We start from the raw sequence: 27,434 nt of genomic DNA, 5'->3' as shown, positions 1-27,434 counted from the left end.
GATTTCTCATAAAAACCCAGAACTCTGGCTTCTCTTGAAAAGTTAGAAGATGTGGCCATGCTGGTCCAGCAATCCCACATGGCAACAATCAGCGGGGTTGCATAATGATGGGCCGGGCTCTACAGGGGCAGGTGTCTGAGATTTGCTGTCGTCCCCATCACTCCCTATCATCCTTCACACCCAGCCTCTCTCACCCCAAAATGTTACCTGCCTGACCCCCAACTTTAGGCCCATGTGTAATGGCGCCATGTTGGGCCCTATTTCAGGTCCTAGGACACTGGTCAAGGTCACTTCTCTCTTCTCCATCAGAAAAGGAGTGTCCTGAAACTTCACCTATGACATGGCAGCCTGGGAGATGGTCCTTTTGGGGGTCTTCTTTTCTTCTTTCTGTTAAACATTTGTGCTCTGGCACCTATTTATAATGCAGCATGACATGCCCCAGGCTCTGGGTGGTATAGGGTGGGGGGACAGAAAAGGCAGACGGGGGCATGAGGGCTTGGGGCACTGCACATGTGCTGGTACCAGAACAGGTTCTTCCTGATCCAACAAATGCAATGATGGAACCATGAATAGGTGTCAACCTCTCTGGGACAAAGGGGTCATTGTATTTTACTGATTAATGCCATCACCCCCAACCGCTTACCTATGATCCTTAGTCCAGTCTGTCGTATGCTGGGAGAACTCAGGTTCTTGCTGATGCCCTCAACTGTCCCCTGCTGATGGACCAGAGTGGCCACTCCTCTCAAGGCCTCCACTTATTGTCTTGGAAACTAACACTTGATCTTGAGAGCCAGTTCATTTGCTTCCCTCCTTTGATGAGGTGGGATGCTGATAGCCAGACACTTCAGATGAAGCATCCATCATGAGCCCGTCAGTGAGGACTTGAGGAATCCTTGGGCCCATCAGTGTGAATGCCTCTTCCCTCTGTCTTCTTTACTGAGGTGCAGTTGATCTCATAACCCACCAATCTGTGAATTCTCCTACTCACCTAACTTTATTTGCAATGCTAAAACCAATACAGCACTTTTGTGGTTGTTCATAGACATGCAAACTGAGAACAATTTTTAAAAATATCTTTGTGGTAGATGGACACAATACCTTATTTTATTTATTTATTTTTATGTGATGCTGAGGATCGAATCCAGTGCTTCATGCATGCTGGGCAAGTGCTCTACCACTGAGCCCCAGCCCCAGCCCCTGGAGAACAAATTTTAAGTGGCTATGTTTGCATGCTCCCGGCTGAGGCCGGATGATGCACCTTCAGACCACGTTTCAACCCTCATACTGTGTGAACAGGGGTCTCTTTTGTGGTGTACTTAATGCTCTGTTTTTGTTGATGATTTTGATGTTTAAAATGGTCCCCAAGTACAGCGCTGAAGAGCTAACTAGTGTTCCTGATGGCAAAAAAGCTGTGATGGGCCTTGTATAAAGGTCTGTGTTGCTTTCAGGCATGAGTTACAGTGCTGTTGCCTATGAAGTCAATATGAATGAATCAATGACAAATATAAAATAAGGTGTCTTTAAACAGAAGCAAACATGAAACGAGGTTATGTACTGATCATTTTGTGGAAATGTGAACAGCCCAGTGCATTACATAATACTTTATGTTTTTCTGTTTAGTAGGCTATACTATATATCTCTTCCCTAGGAGCCATTGTTTGGTATTATCTAATTTAGTGTTCCCTGCAAGTTCATAGACCATAACCCCTACAAATATTGAGAAAGGACTTTATCTTCTTTCTGCAGGATGAAAGCACCAAACTGGGTGTTCTGTATTGTCTAAGATTTCCCTCTTCCTTCTCTGCTCCCGTTATAACACTAGGGAAGAAGCAATGAGGTGAAGAGCAAGGGCTGGAGTCAGACTCTCACTTTTGCCAGGTACCAGGTAGTGACCACAGATCAAGTGCTTTACCTCACCGGAGCTGTTTCCTCATCTGTAAATGGGAATAGCAATAATATGGCTGATCCAATTGAGTCTACTTTGGCTGAACCTGCTAAGCATCTGCTATGAATAGCACGTGGTTAGAGATTTACAGGATGATGTCCTGGTCCTCCAGGAGAACATTGTCCTTCAGGGGTGACAGCCTAGTTTACAAAGTATTGTAGTATAGGCATGATATGATCAGGGCAGGAAGCCCCTTGAGGGCAGGGACTGTGTCTGATCTGTTTTCTGCCCTGGTCCCTGGTACAGTGCCTGGCACAGAGAGGCACCCTATAGAAGCTTGTTGGGTGAAGGAAGGAAGGAAGGAAGGAAGGAAGGAAGGAATATAAGGTCATGAAAGAGATGAGAAAGCACAGAGGAGGGACGTGGCTTTGTGGGAAGAGGCCAAGGTGGCCTTGCTGGATTTTGCTTAGGGTTGCCATGGGGTGGGTGCTGCAGGTAGAAGATGGAGCTGGTCAAAGGTATAGAAGTGGGAACTGGGCAGTGAGAACTGAGCAACCCAGGAAGTAGATGGTTCGGGGTATCTGGCAGGTGGGTGAGACGGTGGGCATGAGGGTACTGGGGGGCATTGGAAAGGCTTGTTGGGATCAGCCCAGGGGAGACCCAGGGCAGAGGCCTTGGCTTGTCCTCCACAGTCTGCCCTCCTCTCCACCTTTGTGCTGGAAGGTCCCATCCTCCCCTCCACCTTTCCCTGGAGCTCACCAGCTCTTCTCAGGGAGGCCTCTGGATGCCCGTGTTTCCTCTCTCTCCCACACTGTCCGAGGCTTGTCAGTTATCATTGTCTATGCATACCCAGTGCCTTAATCTCATGAAGAGCACATTTTAGATGCATGCCAAAATTTGCCAGATAAGTGATCCCACCCCAAATGAAAATTAAACCTCCACCAGGATCACCACGATTGTTTATTTTATTTATTTTACTAATTTAATAGCTGAAAAATGGTGCCTTGTTTTGGGCTTTATCTTCATTTCTCAAGACTGAACTTCTATATGGTTATGTTAGTCACTTTTGTGTCACTGTGACCAAAATACCCAACAAGAACAAATTAGAGGAAGGAAAGTTGGCTTTGGCTCATGATTTCAAAGGCTTAGTACATGGTGGGCCAAGACCATTGTTGCTCTGGGCCCAAAGTGAGGCAGAACAACATGGCGGCAGGGCATGGCAGAGGAGCAGGGTTCCAATCATGGCAGGCCGGAAGCAGAGAGAAGGAAGAGATGAAGGGGCCACAGGGAAGATGAACCCCTTTGGACATATCTCCTCCAGCTACTCCCTACCTGGCTCCCGATACCCCTGACACTTTCTCCCCTTCTCCAGCCATGCCCCACCTGCCTACTGTTAACACTCTGTCCATTCAAATTGGAGGGACTGATTAGGATACCGCTCTTATAGTCCAGTAATTTCACCTCTGCACATCCCTGTAGCAAGATAGGAGCTTTTGGGGGACACCTCATTTCCCAACAGTAACAATAATCATCTACTGCTTTAGCCCTTTGGGCTACTGTAACAGCACATCTTGGACTGGGTAACTTACAACCATCAGATATTTATTTCTTACTGTTCTGGAGGCTGGGAGGTCCAAGATGAAGGCCCTGGGAGATTCCATGTCTAGGGAGGGCTCACTTCTTTGTTCATAGGTGGCACCTTCTTCTCTCTGTGTCATACTTGGAAGAGGGGATGTGGGAGCTCTCTGGGGTCTCTATAAGGGCACTGATTAATTCGTGAAGATTTGGCCCCCATGATTTAATTGCCTCCCCAAGGCTCCCCCCTCCAAATATCATTAGGCGAGGGGTTAGGATTTCCACATGGGAATTTTGAGGGGGCCACAAACCTTCAGTCTGTAGTATCTACTTAATTATATTTATCTTCTCTCACATGTTTGCTCATTCCCTTTATCTGTATGTCTACTGGATATAGTTTTTTTCATTGATTTGCACAAGCTATTTATACAACTTTATTTGTGGATAATAATTGTTATCCTCAGTGCAGATATTTTCCCTTGTATAGGTGATGTATTTTCATTTTGGAGAATTCATTTTTCTGACCTCAAAGTTTTAAAGTTTCTGAAGCTAAACTATCAAACCAAGTTTTCTTTTTCTTAAACTTTTCGATTTCCAAGATTATTTCTACCGTAGCTTTGGAAAATAACTTTCTCTCTCTCTCTCTCTCTCTCTGTCTTTGTAATTTTTCTATGCTTGTTAAAAATTACGTTTTTAATCCATTGGGCTTTTTTGGGGAGTGGGCTAGACACCCCTCCCCCTAATTTCTGAAGCATGCTCTCAACACCATCTGTTTTATATTCTTTCCTCGTGTTTAGTGACAACTTCTTTATCACATGGTGTGCTCTAATGTGTACTGTTAGCAGTTCTGTCCCATTTGTCTGTGTGTCTCTCTGTGTTAGTTTCTTTATATGCTTTAATATCACTCTTCAATTTTAGAACTGAAATGTCTCATATTGTTTATCCTTCTGGATGATTTTAAGGATCACTTTCTACAAAATATAAAAGGATTCCAACAAAATTCTCTTAGAATTTGAGCTGTGATGGTGTAAATCCAGAGTTTGGGAAGCTATCACAGGTATCCGTCTTGCCTATCCATCGGGGAGCAGGATGTCTCTCCTTTACTTACTATTTTTACAAATTGCAATAAAAATGTATACTGCTCCTCCTGCGACTGTACACATTTCCTTACCAAGTTTTTCCCGTGTCACTTATGTTGACTACTCTCAATGGGCCCTCTTCAGTTTTCCTTTTAATTGGCAAATTTCACTGTGTAGAATGGGTGGTGGGTGCTTGGATCACATCCCTGAAAGCCTTCCCTCCTCCTCCCCTCACGTCCACCCAGGTCCCCGATTTTGCTTTGTGCTGTCACCTCAGCAGCTCTCCTAAGCCTCCCTCCCTTCTCCCCGCGGCCCTGCCTCCCCTCAGAACACCACCCCTTCTTGCTGGGAGAAGGGTATTGATGTCCCACTTGACCTCACATCCTCCATCCCCCCTCCTCCCCACCCTCTCTCCCACCGGCGGCCCATTGTTCATACACCTCCCGTAAGCCAGCACGTGCCAGGGCTGGGGACACACCAGTGAAGGAAACAGAGCTTGTGTTTTCTAGGCTGTGAGGGAGACGGGCTGTGAACACACAAGCAAATAAGTGAGATCATTGCTGATCCTGCCCAGTGGACCCCAGAGGAAATAAATGGGGGATGAGAAGATTCTTCCAGAACCTTCTCCTATGCTTTAGCTTTTGGTGCAGCTTTTTGATCTTCCGTGTTTCAGGGAAGAATTTAATCCGTGTCCCCCGTGCTTTGGTCCCTACTGCTCCCTTCCTGCTCCCCCCAGCCATGAAGACTGTGATTCTGATCTCTCCCCAGTGCTGCCACCCAATCACTCCCTGCTTCAGAAATCACCCTTCTCAGAAGCTTCTGGAAGGCTGGGTGAAGCTTCACTCCCTGAAGGCCTCTGAGGATCAGCAGTTTCCCTCTAGAGTTTCACAGAACCCCAAAGAGCCAAATGTCCTGTCTGTTCAGGTGACAGCCATTTCTGTGAAGGAAAGAGCTGTCACCTCCTTCCTGTCTGTTGTCCCCTCCTTCTCACACCCTGCTGACCTGTTGGCCTTGGGTGGACAGAGACAAGCTGTCACCTGTTGGGCAAATTCAGGCCAAGGCTTCATCTAGCAGCAGGTGGGGTCTGGAGAGCTGCATGCGGGGGACAGCCAGCAGGGATAGAGCTTGGGCCACAGCATGGTCATCAAGATACGAGGTTGTGGCATCCTAAGGTGACCTGAAGAATAATCAAGGCTATGGGCCCCAATGATTGTGCTGCTCACAATCTAGAAAGTTAGATCCTATTATACCCATTTTATGGCCTAGAAAACAGGTTCAGAGAAGCCAAAGATCAGTCAGGTTATAAAGGCTGGTCAATTGTTGAAGCACTTCTTGTCCTTCAGCATCGCTCCAGTGCCCCCTGCATCACCTCCAGGAAGCCCCCCTGGGCTTCCAGGTTCGGGGTGAGATTTCATTCACCTGATAGCTGTCACTCAGCTTCATGCCTCGTGGCTTCTGCAGGTGGGGCAGAGTCTAGTTCACAGCCGCAGGTCTGTCCAGTATGGCTCAGCACACCTGGAGCAATGGGCCTTGATTCAAGGCAGGTGGTGAACCCTAGTTAGAGGTGGACATCTTGGAAGACTCTGGGGAACCCTGTGGTTCTGAGGTCAACCAGAATTGAAGAGCGAGGCTTCCTTTGTATCCAGAGGGGATTGTTTTCTATTGCTGAGGAAGGACTCGCTCAGCTTTTGAGGGCATGGGCTGATCCCTGCTTTGAGGTCTGAGAGCTCTGACTATTGGCACCTGTATCTAGGGCAGCCCCCTGGTGGTGGGGGAGCGAGCTTCTGGGGGAGGGGACAATGGCTTGCTAGAGGCAGCGTCCCTGGGGTCTCAGACTCCCACTCCTCTCTGCCTTCTCCTTGATGCCCTCCTCTCTCGGCTCCTCCTCTTCTTCAGAGGCACTGCCCCTGTCTCCTGGGATATTAGTATCTCAGAATATACATAAGGCTCCCTGAAGCCCGAGAACCATTCCTGCGAGGTACACTCAGAAAGTTCTCCTAGGGAACATGATCCTTTGTCTTCTAGATGCCCCGGGAGGAAGAACCTGGGATTTTCCTGACCTTTTCTATTGGGATATTAGCTGTAGATAATTAAGGTTGACTCTCTAGCCCTGTATTGCAAAAAGCACTTGTGGAAATGAATGGGTCTGGTATTGCATCTGGGTTTTGCCCCTTACTTTGACTGTGTTAAAGTTTCTAAGCCTCGGTTCTCTCACTTGCAACTAAATCTAGCCAAAGTCCTTACCTCAGAAGGACTGTGTTAAGAAGTACATGAGAAAATACAGCTAAGGCAGCAAGCACAGTGTTTGGCATATGCAAAGTATCCAATAACCATTCATTAGCACGCTCCATGAATGCCAGCCTGCAACTTAGGAGCCATTACACAGGAAATCTTGGCCAATCAGCTCTACTTTCCCAGAGAAAACAGGATGACCATATATAAACTGGTCACTTGAGCCTTTTCTTAAAGTATATCTTCAGTTAATTTTTTATACTGTTATTTAATATTTCAAATTGTTAAGGGGAAGCAGCACCATATGGAGCAAGATTTGAAGAAATTTCATGCCTAGTCATGGTGGCACGCCTTCGTTTCACTGATTGTCAATGACCACCAGTGGATTCTCAGCCTGAGCTTGGTTTCATTAAGTCTGCTTTAATGAGGACCTAAACTTTTTCCTTGGCCTGTGATGCTTCAAGTATAATAACATGTGTTCCTCTATGACATATTCCTTCCTTCCATTCTGTTCCTTCAGACTTCAGAACAGTTTTGGAGTCAATAATGATAATAATAATAGTAGTAAAACTAACTCAATGAGTGCTGATGAGAGCCAGACATCACTATATGCTCTGTATGTATTATCCCTTTCTTTTTTAAAAAAATATTTATTTTTTAGTTTTTTTTTTTTTAGGTGGACACAATATCTTTATTTTATTTTTATGTGGTGCTGAGGATCGAACCCAGTGCCTCATGCATGCTAGGCAAGCACTCTACCACTGAGGCACAACCCCAGCCCCTATTATCCCTTTCTTAATCTTCATAACAACCCTATGAGGTGGTTTAGTTTTTATGTAGCAGTAAAGAAGTGGACATAGCCAAAAAGCCAGGGCCAGGCTAAGTGTGAACAATACGGACCTAGGACACAAGGATACCTCAAGTTCAGGGATCAGGAGAAAACTGGAGGTTTGAAGCCAGGTAAGCAATAGGTATCCCAAGAGCATGCCTGTGCAGAAGATCTGATGGTAACTCATCCAGCAATCAGGGAACAGGAGGAATGCAGATACAAATATTCAAGATGAGTGGAGGGTCCAGTATCAAGCAAATGGACGGCTGAAAGAGGAGAACTCAAATTTGCAAGATTAAAAAGTCTCCCAAGAGCCTCTCCCTGGGGCAGGAGCAAGTTCTAGGCCTCATCAGCCAGTGCCAGGATGCAGGTAATTGTCCATGAACTTGGCTGGAGAAGGAAAGATGGGATCTTGGAAGATACCACTGGTTGAGAGAAGGTGCTAAGGGGCCATCCCTTGTTCTCACCAGTGAGCTTTTCTCTCTTCCACCTTGCCAAGCTGTGGACTCTGTTTCTTTCTGTGGTCAGAGCAGAAAAAGGGTTATTAGATTACAGGTTTCCCATATGCATGAACACATCTGTTTTTTTTTTTTTTGTTTTTTTTTTTTTTTTTATTCTGTCAGGAAAAGGTTTTCCTGACAACTCTGTGTGTGCATGTGTGTACATATCCATCTGTATGTGTGCACACCCACCTGTGTGTGCACTATAAAGTGCAGAGCACACATTCTTAGGCACAGTGTGTGCTGTCATTTAGTTCTTCTTTTAGAAAATCCTTTTACTTGCTGATTATGAAAATAATGTGGTGAACAAAATTTAGAAATTACAAAAAGGAATTTTGAACTTCACCAGACAATGGCCCACCAGAGATGATGACAGTGGTCATTGTGGATATTTCCATCCAGTATGTTTTTTGTATACGTTTTCTATGAAAAATAGAATTATACAGGTTTCTATAGGAATCCTACTGTGTACCAGCTTTTTTTTTCTTTTACTTACAATATGAACATTTTTTTTTTTCATTTAGGGAAACTTCTAAAACTGTTTAAAAGGTGAAAGTGTTCCATTATATCATAATTTATCCCATTTATTGCTACAGTCTTTTTTAATCATTAAAAAATTTTGAGATGAACTGTGTCTTCATTATCAATTAATTTCTAGTATAGATACCTAGAAATCATATTATTGCCTTGTTTAAAAGATTTGGATACATCTTTCAAAATTACTTCATAAAATATTACCAATTTATGGCATTTCTTCACCAGAAGTGTGTAAGAATTCCCATTTTATTACACACTTGCCAATATTAAGTCATTTCATTAACATTCTGGCAAAGATCTTTTAACTCATGTTCCCTTTTCTTTCTGTAGCATTTGAAATTTGGCATGGATATAAGAGTCACTTGGCATTGAATTGCTTAATATTACACATTAATTACCATAGTGATTGGCTTGTTTGTTCCTAAATCAATCTTTTAAAGGAGATTTGCCTTTGTTTTGTTTTGTTTTGTTTTTTTTCATAGTGAATAAGTGAAACCTCAGCTGAGCAGATATGGCTTGTAGGTAGTTTTGCGACAGAGGCGTGCAGATGTTTCTTCCCAGGATGCTGCTCGGTTCACACCTATGTATAGGTGGGGTTATGCACATCTGAAGTAGAGGCAGGGTCACAGCAAGGATTCTTGAGTCAGGTGGACTCTCCTGGCTGGGACAGTCCAACCACCAGCTAGCTGGGTGACCTTGGACAACTTACTCACTTATTCATGAACCTCAGGTTTCTCTTCTGTGAAAGAGGAATAACATTACTTACTCGCAGGATTTCTGTGCATAGTATGTGTGACCAAAGGGCCCAGCAAGTTAAGACAAGGTTGTGAAGAGAAGGCTCGCTCAGGTGGCCCTCTCAGGTGTCAGTCCCTATATGCTGGCATTAAACCCGGTTCCATCCACACTGGACTCTGTATTTTCCTTTCTCAGGATTTTTTTTTTTTTTTTCTCAAAGTTGTGCATTGTTTTTTAGGCTAATACTCTCCTCAAATGTCTACTTCTCACTACTTAGCTCAGATGTCACCTTCCCAGAGAGACCTTTCCTGGGCTTCATTCCCCATTGCTCTTTCATAAAACTGTTTTAAGTTTCTTCAAAGTGCTTCATCATCCCACAAAATGATCTCATTGTTTATTGCTAATCTTAAGCCCCTCCCTTAGAAGCAGGCCCCTAGGCTCTGTCTGCAGGAACCCAGAGCAGGTGCTTGCCCAAGAGTCTTGAATGAGTGGACTAAGAAGCAAAGTTTTTTTCAGGATCTTGCACTGAAGATTGTTTTCTGTTTTCTTAGGGTAAAGCAAAGCAATTTTATGCTAGATTTACCTGTGATGGGTCAAAGGTATAAATACAGCTATTATCAGTCAACATTAGAACTGAGGATTCCCCAGCAGGGTGGCTTTGACATATGAAGTAGATGAAGGGTTTGGGCACCAGACTGATCCAGACAGAATCTCAGCTTCTGCACTCAAAGACTGTGAGTACTCCAAGCCTCAGTTACCCTGCAGGTAAAATGGGAATAATACCCACTGGTTGTCCTGAGGATTAAATGGAGAACATATGTGATATACCGTCAAATAATCTGCAGATAAAAAAGATAAGTAGTCTGTGTTTAAGAAAACTAAGGATCAAGTAATATCAGGCTTTAAGAATGAAGAATGGAAGGAATAATTAATACAGGTTTTTTTATGAATGTCCATATTAATGAATATTCATAGCCACTATTGTTCAAATGGGCAATATTGATCTATGGCCCAGGGGCTTTTTGGCAAAGCCTTTCTGTCTAGGCCCTCTCTCTGTCTAGATGTCTTTGGATGGATATCGTTAATATTTCATTAATTATGGTGGAGGGGCGTTGTGTGTACATCAATGTATCATATGATGCATATAATTAAAGGCACTTTTTGTTGGGAGCGGAAGAAAACTGGGCTTTCCCAAAGAAAAGCAGCTTGCTCCCAAAGTTGCTAACAGATTGCTTCTTAATTGAACTTGGGAGGTGAATTATATGGTGAATTAGAAAAAAGAACAACTCTGAATTTAGTGAATTGTTCCATAAAGGAAACTGTGGGATTGAATTGCAAATGCTGGATAGAAACATTTCAGCAGGGCCCCATGCATCACGGGCTGCTGACCTCTGCTATGTTTCAGTGAGAGCCCGAACAGGCCAGAGCTCTCTTTTCAAGGCCTGGAAGGCATTCTTTCCCAGAGACCAGCTGTAAGCCTGGGTTTCTTATGCAAAGGAGGCGTTTGAATAAACCCCTGTGACTAATGAAATCTACAAGGTCTTTGCATATCCTCTCATTGAAGAGGTAATTAAGCAAAGACCAAATATGGGGAGCTATTTTTATTTCAATTTTTTTTTTTATCTTGCAATCATACATACACCAGGAAAAATATATCTCCATACCCAGAATGCTGCCCACTTTGCTCCCAGTCATTGTCTACATCAGGCTCTATCTTCTTCCTTGTTCTGTGGTGCCTACAGCTGCAGGCCCAGCCTGAGCCTCACCTGTCTTACACATTAGCTAGCTTTTTCAGAAAACAGAGGCACACTTTTCATCTATTTAGAGGTGAGAATGGCTTTTCCTAGAGTTTGATGCGTCTGCCTCCAACTCCACATCTTCCTTTCCTGGTGAGCTTTGGAGACGGGAGATCAGCTGTAAGGAAATGAGATGAGGATTCTGAGTGGCCAGTCTCCACCTTGCCTGCGCCTCAAGATCACCCAGGAAGATTTTCAAAGTTCCTGTGGCCAGACGCCGTCCCAAACAGTTAAATAAGAGCCTCTGGGGGTTCGGCCCAGATCTCAGTATTTTTTTTTTTTCTCAAAAATTTTTTCCCTAGATCATTCAATATTGCAGCCAAGGTTGAGAGCCATTGTTCCAGGAATAGCTACCTCCCCCTCTCCATAAAAGTTGATGAGGACAAATGTTTCTAATGGCGAAACTGAGCTAGGAATTCTAGTCCTTCTTTTAAAACTGGCTCTTTTGTTTTCTTATTCTCCCATCTATCGATTGTTACTGAGTACCTGCTATGTGCCAGGCCTCTTCCTTCAAGATGCTAGAAGCTAAAAATTAGCCCACAGGATTCTGCGCACTACAAAGGAGATCCCAGGACCTTGTGCTGAGGGATGTGAGTGAGCCAGGGAGCTATGGGAGTGGCAGAGGATAAGGGCTCTGACGGAGGAGGAGCGCCTGGCAGCTTCCCAGAAGAAGTGGTGTCTGAATGGAGACTTGAAGGACCAGTAGGATTTGGGCAGATGAAGAGGTATTTGTAGCTAAGAAAGCTGAACAAGAAGATGAAAGTAGAAATTCAGTCACTGTAGGTGCTTCGTGTGGCTAAGCTTGCAACGGGAGTGGGAAGTGGCAAGAGATGAAGAGCATGAACTCCAAATAGATCCCACTGGACCACACTGGAAACTTGAGGTTTGCTGCCCTTCTGGGGGGAAAATAAGATGGAGCCTGCATCTATTGAGGATAAGGACAGAGGGGGAATTTATGTTCTTAACTACTATGGCCCCGACCATGTCTTTAGGTGTCTTCCATAGACCCACTGGGCAATGCCTTATGGCCCTTGGGAATAAATGGCCCCTATCAGGTGCCTCTCCTGTGCTTGTCCTCATTCCTGGGAAAGGAGCACAGGTGTGAGATGAGACAGCACCCACTTCTAGCCATTATCAGTATTAACCATCTCTGCACCCTCAGAACAGGCAAGTCACACACAGAGGCCCTCATCTGTCAATGGTCCCTGTGTTAGTGGGTCTCCATGAGGCTAGAACTGGAAAACTCCAAGGAAAGTACTTAGCGCTGTTCTTAGCACATGGTCAGTACCATGACTGGTACTTAGTACATGATGGGCTCATGCACTTAGGGCACCTGGTTTTCCCCACCTCCAGGATTTCTTCACCTACTCTAACCCCAAGCACCAGAGACCCAAGTAAATCAGGATCTTCTCCTCTCCCCTGTCTGCTGCTGAGCTCTTAGTCCCTCCCAGCCCTGGCTCTCTCCTTTATAGTTTGTGGCTCCCTTGAGCCCGTACTGCTCCTAGACACAGCTAGTGCTCTCCCCCTGTCCGCCATCTTTCCTTTTGTAGGAGCCAAGGAAGTCTAAATTACTGGCCATCAATACTGGACTTCCATTGCTGTACGGAATCTTATTCCAATCCCCTTCTACTCACCTTTTTGTTTTTCTTTCTTTTAGTGCTGGGGATTGAACCCAGGGGAGTTCTATTACTAAGCACATCCATAGCCCTTTTCTAATTTTTATTTTGAGGCAGGTTCTCACTAAGTTTCCTAGACTAGCCTCAAACTTGTGATCCTCCTGCCTCAGCCTCCTGAGTAGCTGGGGTAATATACACCATGTACACCATGACCATCTTTTCTTTTCTTCCCTTTTTTCTTTTTTGGTTACCCCTACCTTTTAATATTTTATTTAGAGACAGGGTCTAGCTGAGTTGCTTAGGGCCTCACTAAATTGCTGAGACTGGCTTTGAACTTACGATCCTTCTGCCTCAGCCTCCAAAGCCACTGGAATTAATAGGCATGTGCCACCATGCCTGGCCTTGTCTACTTTTAATAACCCCTGCCACATACAAAGCTGGTGCAATTACAAAGCTCTTTCATTGTGCTCTGGCTCCTATCTACATCACTCAAAAGTCTAAGTCCTGAAAATGACTGGCAAGGCCCCACATGAACTGGCCCTGCAGACCCCCACTGCCCACTGACCTCACGGCCTACCACTCTCTCATCTTCCTACTGCCAGGCACACTCCCTTTGCACCTGCTGGCCCCTCAGTTTGGAATGCTCTTCTCCTATAGCCACAGACTTTCCCCTGTTCTTTCTAGACTTCTTACCTGAAATGGAAAACCCCTGTCCCCCTTGCCCTCACTTATTTTCTTCATAGCACTTATCAACAGCTGTCTTGAATAGTTAGCTGTCTATTTGTTTATTGCTTTCTTCCCTACCCTGCATCAGAATTTAATTTCCATGAGGTCAGGGTAGAGTTTCTGCAGTGTCGTATCCTGAGCAGCAGAAACAGTGTCTGGCATGTAGCAGGTGCTGGATAAATATTTGTTGAATGAACGAATGCCTAAACAAACCTATTACCTCATTTGGTCCTTGCAACAGCCCATTTGACAGACAAAAGATGCTAGGCCCAAGTTCTTGTCCGCAGTTGCTCAGAGAGTGGAGGCCGAGCTGGACCCGGAGCCCGGCTGCAGCTCGCCTTCCCTTCACAGATGGCACATTCCTTGGCTGGTGAAGGATTTCAGACCATCAGGATTTCCCCTGACCTTTAGCCTGAGAGGAAATGATATCGCAACTGGAAGAATCCCCCGAGGGCCGGGAGCTGGCAGCGGAGGCCCCGGCAGCTGCAGGGAGTGTGTGAGTGGATTCCGAGTTGGCCAGAAAGGCAGCAGAACGAGCAGGATGCAGTGTGGAGCCTCCTGTCCCCGCCTGGCGTTACCGGGACCTTTCTCTACAGGAGGCCCCGCAGCTGCAGCCTGGCTAGGTCAGAGTCCTGGGAGGGAGGGAAAGGGACTGCTGGTCAGGCGTCCATCAGGAGTTGGTGTGGGGGCCACACCGTGGGCTCTCGTGGCCCAGGGATGAGATTTTATGCTGAACAGCGCTGAACGCCCATGGGCTGTGGCACAGGGAAGATCAAGGGGTTTCTGATCAGGACAATGCGTCCTGACCCCTCAGCTCCCCTTATTGGTTGGGTGACTCTGGGCTAATCATCTTAGGGTATCTTTTCCTCTGTAAAATGGGGGTTCCACTCCCACCTACCACAGAGTGTTCTAATGAGGCTCAAAGGGAAATACAGGGGAAATGCTTTATAGACTCCAAGTTTCTAAACAAATGAAATGTGTGTGTGTAAAGCATATATATATATATATATATATATATATATATATGCTTGTAAATAGATTATCCTTTGGGAGCTTCCATGTGGCTTAATCTGTGCAATTATCTCTTCTGGGCACAAATCTGCTCCCTGGTGCCCTGCCCACCAGTCATGGTGGTCCCTCGCACCCCTTATATCCACTCTTCCAGCCCCTGCTATTGGCTCTGCCCCCAGCTAGGTTCCTGATCAGCAGGTGCCTGGCACCTCTACTGCAGTGTGCTGTCTGCCCACCGACCAGGGCAAATCTCCTGATACTGCCTTCCACTCCTGCCTGCCCCAGAACAATCTTAGAAAAATATATACCCTCCTCCCTCTCCTGTTTTATTACTTCCACAGGGTTGTGACAAAGAGAATAAAATCAAAGGTCACAGCATGACTGGCAGGGCCCTGTGAATCCTGCCTCCCTCTCAGGCCTTCCCTTGCTCCACATGGCTAGCTCACTCCGGATCCAGGTTCTTTCTCCATCCTTCTGGCCCAGATCTCCACGTGGCCGGATCCTGCTGGTCTCAGATTTCAATCCCAGTGTCACCTCTCCAGAAGGCCTTTTCCAACCACCTTACACATGACTCCTGCAGTCGCCCTGGGCACGCACTGCACTGGATCTTCAGAGCACTTTCTGAACCTACAGTTGTCTTCATCTGTTTTCTCACCTGCTTATTGTCCAGCTTCCTTTTTAGAATGCACACATCTTGAGGACAGGAACCCCATCGTCTTGTTCACAGCTGGACCCACAGCGCCTGGAACTGCACCTAGTAGGACTAGGAAGCACTGGGTGATTGACATTGTCCTGGTGGAGAGGAATGTGAACCGGGTGTATGGATGGTGGCCACTGGCAAACGCACCCCAGCCTCACTGTCCTTGGTGGATGCAGGACCCGCAGGATCTAACTTATATAGTGAACAGCAGTTTCTTCCAGGTTACTCTCCCCCAAGGGAAACCAGAATTCCTAGAGAACACCCAGAGCACAGCCACCACATTCCTTCTGGGCGGACCCCAGACAAGACAGCTTCCCCTCGCTTCTGGGCTTTCTTTCCTTTTTATTTGTTCTAATTAGTTACATATGAAAGTAGAATGCATTTTGACAGATGATACATAAATGCAGAATAACATCTCTTTCTTCTGGTTGTACCTGCTTTGGGCCTTTCTTATGGAGGTAGGGGTCAGAAAATGGACTTCTGGCTTGCCTCTTTGTAAATCTGATTCTGAGTGCTCTTGAGTTGATCGAGATTAATCGATTAATTGATTAATTTGTGAGTGATCTACGTGTTTATAAAGAAAGTAGGCTCTCTTTTTTTGCTGTAGTGTCTAGAATAGTATCTAGAAGGGTGCCCATCACATGATGAGTGCTCAGTGAACCTGGTGGAGCAGATCACTGCTGATGACCAGGTGTGGTTCTCCCTTCCTGAAGATGCTGCAGAGAAGGCTGATGTGTCCTCCTCTTTCTCTGTTCTTATAGGTGGCCTTGAAGAGCAGCCATCTGAGAGCTGGCCAAATGCTACCGCCTTGAATACCAGCAGCCAGGAAGCTAGAAAGGGTAATGTATGTGAGGCCCCACCAGGTCTTTGGGTACCTTTTATATTTTTTAATGGCAAAAACCAGATAACTGCGAATTTACCATACTGACCATTTTAAAGTGTACCCTTTAGTGGCCTTGAGTACATTTACAATGTGGTGTGACTGTCCCCATAATCTATCTAGTTCCAGAACTTTTTCATCACTCCCAAAGAAGAACTCATACCTGTTAATCAGTCCCACACTTCCCTAGTCCCTGGCTTGAGAGATGACGAGACATGGGGAATCAGGCATCTCAGGGAATGAGAGGTCCTGGGAGGCCCGGAAGAGGGACAGCTGGGGTGGGGATGGGGGGTAGCTTAGACCAGAACCCCTAGAGAGGGGACGGGTGAGGTTGCAGGCTGTTTGTGGACAGGGACCACCTGTCAGCCTGGAAGTACTCCCTTGGCTTGTCTGCACACAAGGCTCAGACATGAGTGTGGCCTTCCAGTCCTGGGAGCTTCTAGCTTGGAGATCACTGGAGGCACCTCAATTTTGGAGAAGCCTTTCCCATTCAGAGTGAGGCTGGAGGAGAGAGCCTGCATGACTCTCCTCTGGCTGTGGCCTTCAGGATTCGGCTTATGGTCAGAAATGGCATTTCTTCTCCATCAAGCTAACTGCAGAGCAAAGCAATAATTTTTTTTTTTTTTTTTTTTGTATTGGGGAGTGATTCCAGGGGCGCTCAACCACTGAGCCACATCCCCAGCCCCTTTTTGCATTTTATTTAGAGGCAGGTATCACTGAGTTACTTAGGCCTCAATAAATTGCTGAGGCTGGCTTTGAACTTCTGATCCTCCTGCCTCAGCCTCCCAAGGTGCTGGGATTATAGGCGTGTACCACCATACATGGCGGGAATAATTTTTAAATACCAGAATCCTTTATTTCAAGGATGTAGCGATGAAATAGAAATAATTATTTGCTTTACTTTCTGTTTTTGCTTTAATGATAACTTTCGTACATATTCACATGTATATATAATTTCACACACATTCCCACAAATGCATTAATGTGATGATGTCATCATATACTATTTCTAAGTGTTTCCTTTTTTTCCCCTTTAATTTAGTACCCCCTCCATCTTCTTTTTCCCCTACCACCCTCTACTCTCTCTCCAATAATGCCTGCTAATGAATTTGTGTGCACCATGCACCTATGTTGACATATACACTTATATAGAAATGTACATATGTAAGCAGACATAAGCATATATACAGATATAGGCTTTGTCATTGTTTTAAAATTTGATACATATTCTTAAATGCATCATGCTTTTCTCATCAATACTTCATGGGAAACCCCTCCAAGGTTTAACTTAAATTTATGCTTTTGAATAGTTGCAAAATATTCCTGGTATGGATAGATCATAATGTGTTCAATCGTTCCCTTCTTAATTAGCATTCCCTTCACTTTTGGTTCTTGACTCCATGAACAATGCCTGCAGTAGACATTCCCGCACAGATAGCCTTTACCGCTTCGTATATTTTTAAGAAATGTTGCTAGATTGCAAGTCTACAGTTGTGACAATTCACATTTCCATAGCAACTTATAAGTGTGCCCCTTTCCCCAGATCCTCACTAGTACAAGGTGTTGTCAGTGTTTTTAACCAGTGAACAACAGCTTATTGTTACTTAATTTATATTTCTCTGACTGTTGGTGGTTTCGAGCATCTTTTTCTGGGTTTGCCAGTAATTTGTATATGCATTTCTGGGATTTGCCTCTTTCATTTTCTCTTTCTTCTCCGTATGACTGACTATTGGGCAAAACTACCTTTAAACTTGATGACTTCAAAAGGTGATTTGTTATCTTTCATCACTTTGTGGGCTGACTGGGCTCAGTGGGGCAGCTCTTGGACTGACATTGCCTGAGGTCACTAACTTGAAGGCATTCATCTGGCAGCTGAATGGGGCTGGAAGGTCCAGGAAAGCTTTAGTCACCCCTGGTCCCTCCACATGGACCCTCTCCGCATTCAGTTGTCCAGACTGAGAAGTTCTACAACATGGCAACTGGCCTACCCCAAGGGAGGAAGCAGAAGATGCAGACCACCCAAGGCCTGGAATTCAGAACTCCAAACATGCTGCCTCTGCCACATTCAAAATGGATTCCACAGCACGCGGATGAGGGGACTTGTGGGGGCCATACCTGGAAACTATCACTGTATCTTATCTGCTCACCAGCAATAGAAATTATTTAGAGTTTTTTATGCTTACCGTTTTCGCAGGTATAAAATGACCCAACGAAATAAACTGTGATAGTCAGACACGCTTGGGTTTGAATCCCAGCTCACCCATTTAGTAGCCATGGCTTTGATGAAGTTATTCATCTCCTTATATGAGACTCGGGGAGAATTAGAAATTATATTTATGTAAAGTGCATAGCCAGGTGTCTGGAACTCAAAAGGTGCCCATGAATGTAGCTCTTCCACGTTTTCCTCCCCACCTCCACTTCCAAGAATTATATTATCCAACATTGAGAGTGCATCATTTACCTCTGGACTGGGATTCCACAGCTGTTCCACAGCTGCACAGAAACACAATTACAGAGGACAGGAAGGAACAAGTCTGCTGCAGCCCATTGAAATTCTGTCTCTAGCTGGGCTGCACACGGGACCCGCACTGCAATAAAAGGTCTTGGGCTTTCTAAGGAGGGTGAGGACCGCGCTGCCCTCTCTACACACATACCTCTGAAACTGGCTATGTCCATAGTCTGCAGCCTCAGATGATCTTGGTTTGTTCAGAGAGATTAGTGATGTCAAGGATAGGTCAGTCTCTACTCTGCATTACAGGGGCAGACAAGCAGGTCTCTAGGCAGCCAGGGCAATCCAGAGGAGGAAGGAGACTCCAAAGGTGAGGTGAGGATGGGCTGATCCTTCCCATCCCGTCCCTTCAGGACAATGTTGGGCACCAGCCTGGGGTGCCTCTTGTTTTTGCTTGAATGATAGATAAGTGTGCCAATCTCAGATTCCTCTTTAATTGCAACCTACCCCCCTTCCGCTCCCCGAGAACAAGAGACCGCCCAAGCAGGAGAAAGGCTCTGGGGCAAGCGTCCGGGCCGCTGGTTTCAGCCGCAGGTTTATTTCCTGGCATTATGTGGCTCCCTTCAGCCCTGACGGTGGGGATTTGTGCCTGCAGCATTGGGTGTGTGTGTGTGAGTGTGTGTGTGTGTGTGTGTGTGTGAATTGCTGAACAGCTCTCTCAGCACTCCCTGGCAGAGGCTTTGGTCAGAGAAGCCCCTTCCCTTAGAGATGGGAGCTTAGCTTTCGGTGGCCGAGAATGAGATGGATGAAATGGAGTTTGTCACTGCACCACAGTGGAACTGTGACTGGACAGACTGTATTTCTAGAATCATATTCATAAAAGAGAGTGGAACTTTCCCTTCAGTCGTAGGCCCTCAGGCCTTTGTGCTGCAGTAAAGAATAATGGAATCTGGTTGCACCGAGGAACAAGGGGCCCACAAACTTGGGTGCAAAATGCCCCTGCATGTCACCTGTGGCAGTGCATTTGGGTGTAATCACCAAGCCCGACTAGTTTCAGGCCCACATTTTAACCTGTCCCCAATCCAGACCGGCATCGTAATCACTGTAGCTCACACCAAGCCCCTCCTCACCGCAGGTGTTTGATGTCCTTTGGCCAGCTCAATGTTCACAGGAAGTCAGGCTCAGAAGGGAAAGTGGTTTATTCAAAGCCACACAGGTAGCAAATGGCAGCACTTTGCTTGAGCTTAAGTTCCCTTGCTCCTAAATACCTTCGTCTTAACCTTTGAGCCCTATCAGTGGTTTCCAGACTTCACTGAGCTTGGTCAACAGTGGGAAGATTTAAAAACTGCAGATGCCTTTACTCTAAGATAGGCCTGTTGAGTTGCAATCCTTGGGCAGAGGACCACACCAGCATTTTAAAAAGCTTCCATCTGACTCTAGCTGTGCAGCCAGGTTGAGAACCCTTGTGTAGGATAATCTACTATCTCCCTTTTTACCAAGGGGCTGCTCTTGAGTTTTTCAGGATTGGGGCAGGTAAGGTGTGGATTCGTCCATCTGTCATGGTGTGAGGATTTTGCAGATGACCAGACAGTCAGGTGCATACTTCCGGTGTAGGAGTGACCCTCTGCTTAATCTGAAGATTGCAGTTGCTTGCTTGAGAATGCCGGACCAGGCCTGGTTCTGTTTATGACATGGCTGTGCCTTCAGCCGGAAACGGAACACTGAACAGTTATGCCGTTTTGCTCTGTCAGAGAGGAAAGGGCCCCTCCCTGAGCCAGAGAATTTAAATGGGCTTTATCCCCCTCCCTCCTCCACCCCCAGTGTGTTAAATCCTTTCAGACGCCCCTGAGCTCCTCTTCAAATGCAGGACTCTTGGCCATAATAAATAATTACATCCTTCTATTTGGACTCCAATTCCAGATAGTAGTAATCCAAGAAAATCCAATAATGACAGTTGCATTAAGATCCTCCTTCCAGGCTAAGCAGAACATCTGTTTAGACATATTTTTAATCGGCAAATGCTTCCTGTGTTGAGTCCTCAGCAAATTAAATTTCTCACTGGACCGAAGGGGAAGCTGTCATTCAATAACCCATCTCTGGAAATTACACCCCAGTCTCTTTCCAGGTGCACTTAAGATTTTCCCATGCTGACTCGGCCGCATAAAATCAGCCCTTACAATACTGGGTCACATGTGTATGTAGCACAGCTTGTCCGAGCGGCCTGGGATGTCTTGGTGTTATTCCCTCCAATAGAGAAATATTTTTGCCCAAAGAAGAATTGGCAGCAGAGGAAAATTAAGAGACTTGTTGAAAACCATATGGGAAACGAATAACAAACTTCCACTTGCTACATCGCTGCCTGTGATTACTTAAGACTTGATGATTCTCAGGATGTAAACATTAAGGGCTTCAGCCTTGCCAACATTTCGGAGAGGTTTCCGCCACAGAATTGTTTGGACTGTTGGGCTGTTTATTTTTAGAATGGCTCATCCATTCTTTCATTCATTCAAAATACAAATATCCTGGATGCTTAGCACCAGCCAGGCATGGTTCGGGGTCTGGAGCATGGAGGGTGAACAAGTCCATCACGGCTCATGCTCTCATGGAACTTCCATTCTACTGGAACAATTCACACTGGAAACCTTGATGCACCGGATTCTAGGGCTGGGATAGCAAATTGGAATATGCATAGGGCCAGGCAGTTGGGGGAGGTGGGTTGAATGGGGCAGCATGAAACGGGGAGAGGGGTTCTGGCAAACAGGAAAACAAGTCCCCGTCCCCTGACTACCGGGAACAGGTGCTCCTTTACTCCAGTGGGTTGTACTATGGTGGAAGATGGACTCACTGTTGCCAGATCTTTCCGTTTTTAAAGTAAAACCAGAAAATCTGGATTGTTATGTGAAATCCCTTGATTTTAAAACGTTGGCTTCCAAAGTGAGATTTTTTTTAAAAAAACATAGTGTGGGCCAGAGTGTCTAGGCCAAACAAAACACATCTGTGGGTTGGGTTGATCCCAAGACTGCAAGTGTATGACTTCTGTTCTAGAAATTCTAGCAGTTAAACAATTAATTTCAGGTTTAAAAATATATTACATATCAACTTTCTGCGCTGGGAAATATGACCAATTAAACTAGGTACCTCTTACACCAGCATAGAAATGTTGGGGGAGGGGGACAAACAAACCTTTCTACTACCCCAAATCAAAAATATGAAGTGAAGTTTAAGAGGGAGAAAAAACCAGTAAATGGCCATGATGAGAAGATAATAGGAAAGTTAGCCTCATAGAACTGAGCTTCAGATGGTTGTGAAACTATGCAGAGGATACAGAAACTGGACTGGAATACGAGGAGACAGGGGCTGCTGTTTTAATGGCCAATGCTATGTCTATAGAGATCCAGAAGATGTGGCTTTTATCCCAGGTGAGGCAGGAAGTAGAGACGGAGATGCACATCAAATAAATGCCCTCAAAGGGCTCAGAGGAGTGGAAACAAATCTTGTTATCTTTCACAGGCTCTAATTTTGGAGGCAAAAATATCATTTTCAAGAGACTTAATCCCCAAACCTGTTCCACATGCAGGTATGATATTTCCTGTATATGGAAACTCCAAAGTGAGAAATCAACATTAAAAACTGATCTGGGATCCATAGAATCCCAAGAGCTCTGAAACAAATGTAAACTAAGGTCACACCCATGATCCAGGGCACCTGGTATTCTTGGAAGAAAGGAACACCTTTGCTTTAAAATGAACTTTAAAACTTTAGAAACACAAAAAGCTAGTCCATGAAGGAGAATCAGCAGATACAACAAATTGAAGAACTGTTATCTCCAGATATTCAAAGATAAGACAACCCTGAAGGAATGGCAATCAATGTAACTGAAATGAATAATGAGCCAGAAGAAGATCTAGACACTATAGTGGAGGGGAAAAACAAGACAGTATGGAAAAGAGAAGACATATTTGAAAAAGCACCAACATAAGTCTTCAATAAATGATGACTGTATTCATTGAGACTGGAACAAGATAAAAATCCTATGTTGAACACAACTAAAGAAAGAAAAAGGGAGGTAAAAATAGATCTGAGGAAATACACAGGTTTCAGCACTGATAGACAAAGAGATGTAAATAAAATGTGAAAAACATGTGAAGAGACATGGAGGTTAAAATGGCACCGTCCAGTGGGTAATCAGTAAGAATTTTAGAAGGTGAGATGACGCCTGTACAGAGACTGGGGGAAAGGCCAAATAAAACCCTCGATGAATTAGAATTTTCCAGAATTGAAGGAAGATGTGAAATTTTCAGAATGGTACTAAATCCCAAATAGAGAAGTAAGATAAATCTACCTATATATAGACAATTATAGTGATGCCAAGGAACACCAAAGACAAAGAGCAAAAGAAGGAAACGAAGAAAAGATGAGACATAATGGGAAATGAAATGACCATTAAACTAAAAATACAGTTCCACTGGCAATGATGACGGCCACAGGCACTGGAATACACTCTCACCATGAAAGAATATTAAAAGAGACATTTCCAGGTAGAAGAAATGGGATGGAGGAAGTAGCAGTGAGCAAGGGAATGGGTGGATTTGAAGGTAGCTATACATCTATATTGCAGACACACAAACCAGGCCTTGATTATAGAGACTGATTTTGGAGCTTGAAAGCAAGTAACCAATAACACGAAAAATTGGAGTTTTCTGTGTCTTTAAGACCCTTTTGTTTTTCAAAATGAAACAGGGGCCTCTGGTTTCTTCTGATTCATCTTCTTGTCCACTAATTCTTTATACTTTGTTAAATCAAACATGAAGTTAAAAATCAAAGGCAATGCTATGTAAAACATAAAGGGAACAATAGAAGTAAAAGGGAAGTCTATAAAATGTAGAAATCCAATAGAAATCAGGAAAGAAAAAAAAGGAGGAAACGGATAAAAGGAAAAAAAGAAAGCACAAAATGAAAGGAAGGCAAATATCCAGGCATATAACTTATAAAATACATGATGGAATTCACTTGTTAAAATAATCTCAGGAAATACACTCTGGATATTTACTGTTTAAAAGAGCCCCACCTAAACCTAGTTAAGCTTACATGCAGAAATCCTAAATAAAATATTTGCAAATCAAATCCAGTAATGTATAAAAAGAATTACATACCGTAACCAAGTGGGATTTATTCCAGGAATGCAAGGCTGTTTTAACATTTGAAAATCAATATTTATGTATATAGTCCACTGTATCAACAAGCTAAAAAAGAACAATCTGGTGATCTCAAATCAATTTGATACAGAAAAAAAACATTTAACAAAATCTAACACTTATTCAGGATTAAATGTCAGCAAGAATAGAAAGGATTTATCTTAACTTGATATAAACTCTCTACAGAAGGACACAGAGTTTGTGTCATACTTAATTATAAAAAACTCAATGCTTTCCTTACTGAGATCCAGAACAAGACAAGGATGCCTGCTCTTGACACCCTTATTCAACATAGTTCTGGAGTTCTAGACACTGCAATAAAGCAAGAAAACAAATAAAAGGCATACAAATTGCAAAGGAAGAATTAAAATGTTGTCCATATTTATAAATGATGTTTGTCTATGTAGAAGAACCCAAGGAATCTAGAAGAAAACAAAATAAAAAACTCCTAGAACAAGTAAGTGAACTTAGCAAGATGGTAGAATACAAGACCACCAAACAACAAATATGCAAAAGCAAAAATTTTAAAACCAATATCCTTTATAGTCACTACAAAGAAAATGAGATACTTAGATATACACTTACCAAAATATAGGATTTGTATGATGAAAATTTACAAATGCTGACAAAAGAAATCAAGGAAGATCTAGATAATGGAGAAGCATGAGTATTCACAGGAGCTTTATCTGTAATAGCAGGAAACAACCCAGATGTCTTTCAGTAGTTGAATGATTAAACAAAACTGTGGTCCATGCATTCTAAGCACAGCTACTCAGAAACAAAAGAAACTTCATAAACACATCCTGGATGACTTTCCAAGGAATTATGCTGAGTGGTAAAAGCCAGTCCCCAAAGGTTATATACCACATGATTCCATGTATACGTCTTTGAATGAGAGAATTTTAGAAATGGGGCAGACTAGTTGCCAGGATTTAACAATGGGTAGGTGGAAGGAGGGAGGGAGGTGGATGTGATCATAAAATAGCAACATTAAGAATCTTTGGTGATGGAACTGTTCCTGTTCTGTGTCGTGAATATAGTAGTAGACACACACAAAGTCCATGTATGATAACATTGTGTAGAACTATGTGCGCACGCAAGCGAACACACACACACACACACACACAAGTAACAATGGAGAAATCTGAATGAAATCAGTGGGTTGTGTCAATATGCATATCCTAGTTGATATTGGACCATAGTTTTATAAATGTTACCATTTATAAAGCATACACAAAATCTCTTTTATGTCTTATATATGTGTGTGAATCTACAGTCTATCTCTATAAAAATTTCATTTTACAAGAAACTATTCTGATCATTGCAAAGTTCTATTGTTCGTTGTGGAAAGTATAATTCATTTACAGAATGACACCTGTTGTCTGACTAGAAAAGACATAATTACACAAAAATATTGAAAATAAATGTATGGGAAAATGCCATCTGAGGCAAACAGTAGTGGAAAAAAACCTAATATGGTAAAAAATAATCTTTCATATCGGTGAACATTATTATTATCATTATAAAGAGGGTCAGTAATGATAAAACAAATAGTTTATCTATTTGTTTTATTTAAAACAAATCCTAAACTTGTATCACTTAACCAACATAGTTTTAAGCAATCTAGAGCAAAAATGAAGAACAAAGGAGAAAACAACAGTTCACCTTAGGTCTGGAGGTTATCTAAAGCATTTTTCTCAGTAGCTATTGTTAGTACATTTTTGTCACTATAAGGAAATACCCGAGGCAGGCTACTTTTAAATAAAAAAGATTTAGTTCAGAGTTCTGAAGATTGAAGAGCATGGTGCTCAACTCTGGTGAGGACCTCACGGCAAAACAATGACCAAAGCATGTATAGGAAGGAATGATCCGGTGCCAGCATCTCCTGCGACATTGTCACAGCTACTTTAGCAATGCTTGGGGTCAGACTGTCGCACTCCTCTAGTGAGTTATGGCAGTGAAGGCCGTGTGCATGCTGAAGGACAATGGTCCAGTGCAGGGCACCATCCACTTCAAGCAGAAGGCAGATAAAGTTTTAGTATCGGGACACATTATAGAATTGGCTGAAGGGCAGCACGGATTCCATGTCCATCAGTTGAGAGATAATGCAGAAGGCTGTACAAGTGCAGGTCCTCACTTTAATCCTCAGTCCAAACAACATGGTGGGCCAACGGATGAAGAAAGGCACGTCAGAGAGCTGGACAATGTGATTGCTGACAAAGATGGTGTGGCCAATGTGTCTGTTGAGGATTCTCTGCTCTCACTCTCAGGAGAGCATGCCATCATTGGCCACACAATGGTAGTCCGTGAAAACCAGATGACTTGGGCAAAGGTGGAAATGAAGAAAGTACAAAAGTGGGAAATGCCGGAAGTTGTCTGGCTTGTGGTGTAGTAGGGATAGAACAGTAAACATTCCCTTCCATGTGGCTGGGTCCCAGAAACTCATCTGTTATCCTGCTAGCTGGTAGAAATTTAACTTGGTAAACATTAAACATTGTATGTGATTCTGCAACTTGTATTTGGGGTAAAAATGGGAGTTCATAACCCACTTGAATCAATTGTATGGAAGATGATATGTCATGAGCTTTGTAATGTTTTGAACAACCAATAAAATAAAAAAATTTAAAAAAATTAAACATTGTAATCTTAAAAGTATAGCTGTGTGACTTCTTTTTAATTGCTCTAAGTATTTGTAATGAGAGGGAGTGATTACGTGATGCGGCAGAAAGCTGAGATTCAGGGCTCAGGCTCACTCAGATTTTATAACATAATGCTCTTTTGAGAGCTCAGGGGTGCATTTTTGCTCTAGATTGTTTAAACACAACTACCACATTCACTTCCATATTGTCTTTGACTGCTTTTGTACCATAATGGCACAGTTGAGCATTTGCAACAGAGAATATATAATCCACAAATCTTAAAATATTTACTATCTGACCTCTTGTAGAAAAAAAAAATGTTGACTCCTGTCTTGGACAACAGGACCTTGGAACACAATGCAGTGTTAGAAATTAATAACACAGAGAGACAAATATTTAGACATTAAAAATCACACTGCTAGGTGAATGGATAAAGAAAATGTGGTACATATACACAATGAAATATTAATTACTGAGTCTTAAGAAGAATGAAATTATGGCATTTGCAGGTTAATGAATGGAGCTGGAGAATATCGTGCTAAGTGAAATAAACCAAATCCAAAAAAACAAAAGCCAAATGATTTCTCTGATAAGTGGATGCTGATCATAATGGGGGCAGGGTAGGGAAGAATGGAGGAACTTGGGATTGGGCCAAGGGAGTGTGGGGAGGGGGTGTGTGTGTGGGGTGGGAAGGACGATGGAATGACATGGACATTATTACCCTGTGTACATGTGTGATTACACAACTGGTGTGACTGCACCATGTTCAGCCAGAGGAATGAGAATTTGTGCTCCATTTGTGTATGATGTGTCAAAATGCATTCTACTGTCATGTATAACTAATTAGAACAAATTTTAAAATTTTTAAAAATCACACTGCTAAATAATTCAAGGGTCAAAGAAGAAAATCTAAATGGAACTTATAGAATGTATTAGTACCTAATATTGAAAAAGTACATGTCAAATGCGGGATGTAGGTAAAGAGAAAGAGAGAAATTGAAGACTTAAAAAATGTTAATATTAGAAAATAAGAGGTCTGGGTTGTATCTC

The 27,434-nt window shown here is 43.6% G+C and overlaps 1 protein-coding gene and 1 pseudogene across 1 annotated transcript in view; both read left to right on the top strand.

Annotated features, from left to right (window-relative positions):
- Positions 1-27,434, top strand: part of Tll2 (tolloid like 2) — a 116,885-nt gene that overhangs the window by 40,779 nt on the left and 48,672 nt on the right. Inside the window, exon 3 of the mRNA XM_076834561.1 lies at positions 15,983-16,060. Within this exon, the coding sequence (XP_076690676.1) occupies positions 15,983-16,060 (78 nt within the window). The remainder of the gene's footprint in view (positions 1-15,982; positions 16,061-27,434) is intronic.
- On the top strand, positions 25,697-26,154 carry LOC143381193 (superoxide dismutase [Cu-Zn] pseudogene; annotated as a pseudogene).

This window comes from Callospermophilus lateralis, chromosome 15, assembly GCF_048772815.1.
Source record: "Callospermophilus lateralis isolate mCalLat2 chromosome 15, mCalLat2.hap1, whole genome shotgun sequence".
NCBI classification, from domain to species: domain Eukaryota; kingdom Metazoa; phylum Chordata; class Mammalia; order Rodentia; family Sciuridae; genus Callospermophilus; species Callospermophilus lateralis.
Note: the sequence above shows the minus strand (reverse complement) of the source record. Positions and strands in the feature narration are given on the sequence as shown.